Below are 8,244 nucleotides of genomic sequence, written 5' to 3' on the forward strand. Positions count from 1 at the left end.
ATTTATATAAATACAAGAGTGAAATATTAAGAAACTGTAACGCTCGTATTTTATATTTACTAAACTCGAAAGATAACTTTAATATATTATAGCTTTATAACCATATGGGTCGGGATCCCGAGTATCAAAATACAATTTAAAAGTATTTTACTAATATGTACATATAATATATATTTTTTTTAAAACTCGCTAACATGCAACCTCAAAATACAGACTCCAAAATAGTAAATGACCGAAACCCTCCAGGCTGCACTGTCGCGATATGTACAATCACTGCCGAGCTCTATCTCACTGTTCCTCCAGCTTTGCCTTTCCTTTACCTACACAAGGTAGCAAACTGATGAGTCAACAGAATCAGTAAGATATGCAAGAAATATATATAAATAATGCGATGTCGGCTTTATGATTAAGCCGCCCTGAGCTCAATAATTAAGCTCACCAAATGGTTAAGAACGTTCTTAAGGGTAGTACGACTACTGTACCAAATGCACTAAAGTATCAATTCTGTACTCGTGTTGGTAGAGCCCTAACTGTACTCCCGAGAATTACTAAGTGTTGTACCACGAACACGACGTACCCTTGGTACTCGTGTTGGTAACACCGTAACCACAATTATAAACAACACTATACTAACACTCTATAAATTACATTTAAACTAGTGCTAGTAGTACAAATATCTAAAACAAGCATATATTCATATATATATATATTCTTATGTTATCTTACCTCGTTCCGTGCTCAAGTGTGCCAGTCAGCCTGAGTGGAAAATGCAGCTCGACGCTTTACAGGGCCCTAAATCATAATATTGAGAACTCGATGAGAGACACGCTAAAACACTTATCGAGAATGTAAAATCCAAACTAAGATTAACCCTATCGATAAATAGGATGCCAATACCCTAAATTACACAAAAACGGGAAAAACTAAGGCTCGGGAAAAAAACCCCAACCGGCAGGCCGGTTCCCAACTGGAAGTCCGGTTCCTGGGACCAACCGGTCGGCCAGGTTGCCACGAACTCCCAGAACCGGAATTCCGGTTCTGAACTGGGAACCAAAAATCCGACCCCCACACCTCAATTTAAACCCAAACTTTACAATAACTTCCAGAACACCTATAAACATTATACTAAACCAATCCCAAGCAACAGAACTCAACAATCCACTCAAATGCTAAAAACACCATTAAAGACCTAACTAAGGTTTCTTAAGCTTTAACTTGAACAATTCACAACCCAAGGCTCAATCCCAGCTTACAAAGGTAAGAATAAACATTACACAACTTCAAAATTAAACAACATACTAATCCAATACACACAGCCATCAAAAATCACAAAACTCATACCAAAACCAAATCTAAACTACAAGAATTCAAAAAGAAAGAAAGTAGGAAGATTACCTTGATCAAAACTCTCAAATACCACAAAAATTCCTTGATTCAAACTCAAATTCTCAACCCCCAGTTGCTGCCCAAGAGAATCGAGAGAGAGAGAGAGAGAGAGAGAGAGAGAGAGAGAGAGAGAGAGAGAGAGAGAGAGAGAGAGAGAGAGAGAGAGAGAGAGAGAGAGTTGAAGGGAGGGAGAATTATTTTCTTCCAATTTCCTTCTTTTCCTTCAAGCTTAAGTAACACCCTTTTTCTTTATTATTTTGATTTAAATTAATAACCTATTCTCAGCTAAGTATTTACCAAATAAGACAAAAAAAAAGTCTTGCCAAAAGACCTTCTTGCCCTTCCATCTAAAATAAAACTCAAAACCTCCCAAGGGTAAAATGGTCAAAAATCAAACCCCGAAAATTCTAACGCCTCTAACATCTAACTATAACTCCCCACTAATATTCTAAACATACAAAATATGACTCTCTAAAGGCCCAACGTCGCTTTCCACAGCTTCCGAACACAATCACAGAAATTGGGTAATTTACATAAAATAGCATAATAAAATATATAATAATAAATATATTTCCAAAATATACATTTCATAATTATAAATTAATCTCATACATAAACCTTAAATATTTAATAATCCAAAATATTAATCATATGCGGTCTTTACAGAAACTAAGAAAAAGAGGAATGTTGATTACAATTAATGATAATAAATAAAAGATTTAGACATCCACATAATTATTAATATTTATAACAGTAAACAATATGTTACAAATATTGATTCCGATTATTTTTCATTTATTTTATTTATATTTTTCCATTAATTTATTCCGATGAGTCATGATTTTAAAACATGTCACCACCGCCTTATAACTCTTATATATATATATATATAAATATATATATATATAAATATATATATATTGATTCCTGAAAAACTAAATAAGACCCTCCACTTTTTAGAGTGAAGTTGATAATCATCCATGACATAATATATGAACCCCCAATCAAACGTGTACTTCTAATTAGGAGTGTTCATATTAGGAGTATTCACTAAGTATTGATCGAATATCCGCACTATATAATATATATTAATTTTCTATTAATATTAAAAAAAAAAACACAAACTTCTAATTTATTAATTTATTTTTAGTAATATATTAAGTTGGTGTATTTTATTTGTTTTATTATATAAAACACCAAAAAAATTATTCTTATTCACATAGACACATACACATAAATTTAAATATATATACTAACTTATTTATTTTAATAATGAATACATATATATTTTAGTGTAAATTTAAAGATGAATACATATATATTGACATATATGTATATTAGTTTTATTTATATATAAATAGAGATAGAAATATATTATTATTGGAGATTAAGAAACAATAGTCTTTTTTAATTTTTTTTTTATAAAATATTAAATAATTTATCATAAAAAAAAAAAACAACCAATCCAAAATAACCGATCCAATCAGCACTATTGTAGATTGAATTAAATTTAAACTATTATGCGGATCGAATTGGATCTAAAATATGAAATCCGCACTTAGTACGGATTAGATGTTGTTTGACCAAAAAAATGCGGATTGCATTGATTGAATACCAATACTTCCCATTTAAGTTACAAAAGAAAAAAAATAATGATCTCTCTTTCTGAGAGAGAATACGGATCCCTCTAAAGCTATAAAAAGGTAAATTAAAAACTAATATAATTTTGTCATGCATAAACAAGAATTATCCTGGCTTTTTTTTTTTACTTATAAATTAAATTTCAACATTTTCATACCACCACTCTTCCCTTTGCTGTTTCCATTTCCAGTCTTTCTTCCTTTGTTGAACATCTGAGTGGAAGGTTCAGTCGCTCTGGATGGATTATGACTCAGCAAATGCTTCACATCAAGTACACCTTTTCTAAAAACACCTTGACTTGACTTCAGAACTCTGTCCTCTGGCCGACGACGCTTCACATCGGATCTTTTCCCACCACTGCCAGAGTTCCTACTAGAACTCCCACCAAATCGACCGAGAATCAACCTCTATAAAAACTACAGCAGTTAGCACCAGAGCTATATTTTTGCAATAATCAGTAAATTTCCAAGGGAGGGAGAGAGAGAGAATCAATCACCTCTTGAAGCATTTTCTGTTCTCTTTCCTTCTGTTTTTTCATCTTCGGTTTTGCTACACTAAGAGGTAATCTCTGTTGTTTTGAAGGCTGTCCCAAGAGAAAGACAAAATTTGAGCGTTTTTTCAAGAAAAACAAACTTACTGGACATTAGACATAAAAACACTCAAAGCATTGCTCAGAGCAAAGTTGAGTGCTCTCTGAATAAAACAGGGAAATCTTTACCATACCTTTCCCCCAAGGGAAACCACCTTCATATTCTCAAATTCCTTCTTCTCCTTCCATGTCATATGCGAGTAACCTTACATGGAAAAATGGAGGTTAGGAAAACTTTATATATTGCACAAATCAGAAGACAGGAACAATGACAAATCGAGTATAAGTAATTTAAGAAAATTTCATGGGAATTCTATCAATCCATCTAATTACTTTTCAGACACCAGAATCAGAAGAAAAATACTTGATTAGTTTTAGATATGATATTTAGTCAGCCTCCCAAATCAGAAACTTCTACACCCAATGAATCCTATGGTTAATGAATATGTATAAGCAAAACAGTTATATGACCCTATGAATCACTGGTGTATATAAAAGCCACAAGATTGCCAGGACATTCCATTTTGATGAAACATTAAAATGTGATTTTTTTTTTTTGATGAAACAAACACTTCTCCACTTGAAAATTATCATATTAAGGATTTCAAACCACGTACAAAATAGTGTTAGAAGTTTCTAATCTATCTTCAAGAGATATTCCTTCATCCTCTACTCTTGTACAAGATAATCACACTCCCTCTGTTGAACCAATACAAATGGATACATCTGACAATACAATGCGAAATAAGAAAGCACCATCCACCTAGTAAGCCCCAGCAGGCACCTTGAAACAAATATACACTAGACAAAATAATCAACTTATTAATAGAAATCTTTATGGAAGAACATACCAAGGTACCAAAATCCAATTCTCTCTAAAAACGTTAAAACAATCCAGCCGCAAATTATTGCTATTGCATAATATACTAAAAGAAAATGAACAGACAGGATAGCCTACTTATAACAACTCACATAAACCAAAGAGGGGATAAGCCCACTCACATATAGCAAGGTAGATGAAACAAGAACAGACAGGATCCACTCAGAAAAAATGCCTCTAGATATAACAATGACAGAACACGATGACTAAATATAACAATTACATCTTTAAGGTTTAACTTCTGAGAGAATGTTATCATAATTAAAGGATGCTGCTAACTAATGACTTTGAGGTTAATCACGCTAGTCATAGAAGGCAAAATGAAGCAAAAAAAAAAAAATCTTCACTACTGTGAACTACAGCAGAAGATAGTTCCTGTGTGACTGGTCTCAGCATCTTATAGTTATGTAAAGCTCTGAGACTGTACATCAGGTTCAGAACATCATATTATAAAGCAGGCTACTTGTTATAAAGGTAATATTTTCTTTCTTTGTGAAGTAACCACAACTAAAGATTTTTATCAAATAATAAGAGCAAAATAAACAAATCATTTTGTTATATAAAATTAAAGTTGGAAGTAATCAACGTTTCTGGGCACTGATATACAAAATTATGACACTTGGTCAAGTTGGTCCAAATACATACTAAGCAACAAAAGTTTTTGTCTCTTGAAAAAAATCAATCACTTTTCTTTTGATTTCCTCAGCAATAAAGATGACATGAATATGATCCTAAAGGGGTAGAAATCACAACTTTATTCATAGAGGTAAAATTACAATCAAATTAGAAGAAAATCTTTTAAAAAAAGACTAGGAGGCTCAAATAGAGCAACCTAATCCCACTGGATCATCATGGCCCCTATGTTAAGTCAGAATATGACATCTAATAGAAAACAGAGATCAACTCACTTTGTGTTGCATCTCAATAAGCACATTCTTGATAAATTAGCGCAGCATATCCCCTCTAACTTAAAATACTTCTAATAATCCCATTACCTAACCCTTAGTTCTTTCAAATAAGTTTTCCACTAAAACATAATTAATAAAGTTATTATTGCTCCAATTCAATAAAACACAGTGTGTGAAGATTTCTTAGTTCTCAGTTGGCTATGCCTGGTCAACAAAATTTAGTTATGATTAGAAACTGAATAAACAAATGCAAAAGGAACATTATGAGCAATTCAAGACTAAGAGAGTAAAATTGGTGTCTTTAGTAACCACTAATCATATGAATCTCATGAAATTTTTTCTAAAGGAAAGAGGTGAAATTAAGAAATACCCAAAAGCTCAATATCTTTCATAATATTCTTCAGGTCTATTCTTTCGTCTTTTCCCTCATCACGCTTGGACATCTTTGCTTTGCCTTTGAAAGGAGCCATCAGGCCTGCGTTACTGAAAAATCAATGGAGAAAATTTGGGAGATTAGGGTTTCTACCTTTCACTACAGGATTTGATAATCATGAATGATAAGAAATAAGGATAATAATCTATCTATATATATAAAGAGGCAGTGACGTGCCACTCTAAAATCTCTCCAAAATTATTTTTTTCTTTTTTCCTTGATTTTCTTATTTTTAATATTTTATTAGAGCATAAATCTATAAATATGCATTTATGAGAACGATTGAAATAAAAAAAAAATAGATTAATGGAATCTAAACGTCTGCAAAGGAAAAAAGTAAATATCTATTCTCATTCAACTGAAGTTTTTCTTGTTTAACAAACAAAATAATAATCAGCAGTAACTACATTGAGATACGAAAGAAAAAAAAGGAAACAAAACCAAAAATTTTATCAACCACGAAAGAAAATCTTTCAAAGTGGCAGTTCAATTAGACGAAAATCATTACTGGAATAAGATATGTGGAGTAAACAGAAGCTTGCAAAAGGCACACTCCATTAAAATTTAGCTTCACTGTTGGCTTTAGACTCTCCACCCAAAACTGTTCTATCCAAGAAACCCAAGCAACTAAACATTACTTGCACCTTAAGCTACATTTGAATACTGTATAAATAATGCCTGATATAATTCTGAGACAAACAAAACTAAAACCCCCAACTTAAAAATAAGTTAATTAAACTTCTAATCCATGTCTTTACGAGATAAAACCCCTAATCCCAATATGTGTTTATAACCTAAATTTCTTACAATCATACATACATACACACATATTTATAGGAAAAAACCTACGACAGGGAAGAAAAGAAATTAAGCATACATATGAAGCTAAAACTAAAATAAATAATAAAAATTAAAATCGAAAAATAAAATAAAGAACTTTCACCTGTATCGCAGTGGTGGAGATCAGGAAACGCGCAAAAAGCAAAAAAAAAAAAAAGAGGGTTTTTAATTTTATATTGAAGCTATTCAAAAATTTGAATTTACAGGGAGAAAGAACGAAAAAAAAAGTAGAGAGAAAGAGATGTAGGAAGTGAAAAAGCAGTACGCTTGTCCTGATTTAGGTGGATCTATTGGATAAAAGATCGAAAATTGTAGAGAGAGAAAGGTATGGTTGGAATAGAGAAAGAGAAAGAGAAGGATCGATAATTAGGGTTTTACAGAGGAAGTGATGAGAGCAGTCGCCGACCCTGCTCCGCTCCTATACCGCTATATGTGGCGTGCTGCCCCATGGCACACCCACAATAGGGCCATTTTGTAACATGAGGACGCCTTGGTGCTTGATCGTCTTGCACCAAGCACCTCATGGGGTTGGCAACTCGCTTTTATATTCTATTTAAATATATCTATAATACAAAAAACTAAAGAAAACACTTAATTTTGACACTAATTCATTCCAATTTAATGTATGATGTCAAATGTTAGCAAGTTCATTCCAACCCACAATTTAATATCTGAAAAACACAAAAACATATATTTACAATCAAATATGTATTCTGATTTTTCAACTCATCAAATTAACTATTATGATTACATCTTTTGCCCAAGTTAATTAGACAGATTACGGGACAAAAATGACCTAATTAAGTCACTGGTTTTTGGGGAAAATAAGAGAAAGTTAAAAGACCTGAGTTGCTGCCGTTTGCGAGGGAGAAGATGTGTCGTCGTTGGGGAGAGAGGAGCTGTGTCGCTTCCGTCGTTGGTGAAGATGCCGTCGGCGACTTAGGGAGGAGATGGCCGTCGACGTCAGCGAGTAGGGGAGAAGCCGTCTCCGTCGTCGTCAAATCGCTGGGCAGCGAATCACCGGCGTCGTCCACTCTCTGAGCAGTGGGCAGCGGCTTTAAAGAGGGATGAGGTGAGCGAGAGAATTCGATAGAGTGAGAGAGGGGATCTGATGAGATTTTTAGGGTTTTGTTTTTAAAAAAAAAAAAATGTTAAAATATGTTGTATTATTATATCTTGTATTAAATTAAAGGGAACCTATAGACTATTTTTTAATATATTTTTTTTTAATTTATGGTTTAAATTTTTTTTAAAGTATAAAAAAAAAAAAAAGCTTATTATAAAATAATATAAAGTAGATGAGAGGAAAGAAGAAGAAGATGAAGAGAGAAAGAGAAAGTGAATGAGAATTTTTTGAGTTGTTTATTCCAATGGGGTGAACCCCTATTTATACAAATACAAGAGTGAGATATTAAGAAACTAAGAAAAAGGGAAACTAAGAAAAAGAAGAATATTGATTACAATTAATGGTAATAAATAAAAGATTTGGACATCCACATAATTATTAATATTTATAACACTCCCCCTTGGATGTCCATAATAACTGCCTTATTAAAAATCTTGCTGA

The 8,244-nt window shown here is 32.6% G+C and overlaps 1 protein-coding gene across 1 annotated transcript; it reads right to left on the minus strand.

Annotated features, from left to right (window-relative positions):
- Nucleotides 1–2,857: 2,857 nt before the first annotated feature.
- Nucleotides 2,858–7,830, minus strand: LOC115720655 (uncharacterized). The gene is made up of 5 exons (XM_030649817.2): nt 7,522–7,830; nt 5,775–5,887; nt 3,751–3,821; nt 3,524–3,610; nt 2,858–3,434 (listed from the first exon to the last, which is right to left on the minus strand). Exons 2-5 carry the CDS (start codon nt 5,872–5,874, stop codon nt 3,156–3,158), a joined length of 537 nt encoding a protein of 178 aa, XP_030505677.2. The 5' UTR covers nt 5,875–5,887; nt 7,522–7,830; the 3' UTR covers nt 2,858–3,155.
- Between the last annotated feature and the right edge of the window lie 414 nt (nt 7,831–8,244).

The sequence above is a fragment of the Cannabis sativa genome, chromosome 2 (genome assembly GCF_029168945.1).
Source record: "Cannabis sativa cultivar Pink pepper isolate KNU-18-1 chromosome 2, ASM2916894v1, whole genome shotgun sequence".
NCBI lineage: Eukaryota > Viridiplantae > Streptophyta > Magnoliopsida > Rosales > Cannabaceae > Cannabis > Cannabis sativa.

What these genes read in the sequence shown, in the direction of transcription:
- LOC115720655 (XM_030649817.2), bottom strand. Translation starts at nt 5,874, where the DNA reads ATGGCTCCTTTCAAAGGCAAAGCAAAGATGTCCAAGCGTGATGAGGGA. An exon ending in GAAAGATATTGAGCTTTTGG is followed by an intron (nt 3,822 to 5,774) that starts GTATTTCTTAAT and finishes TTTCCATGTAAG; the next exon opens with GTTACTCGCATATGACATGG. An exon ending in TGGTTTCCCTTGGGGGAAAG is followed by an intron (nt 3,611 to 3,750) that starts GTATGGTAAAGA and finishes CTCTTGGGACAG; the next exon opens with CCTTCAAAACAACAGAGATT.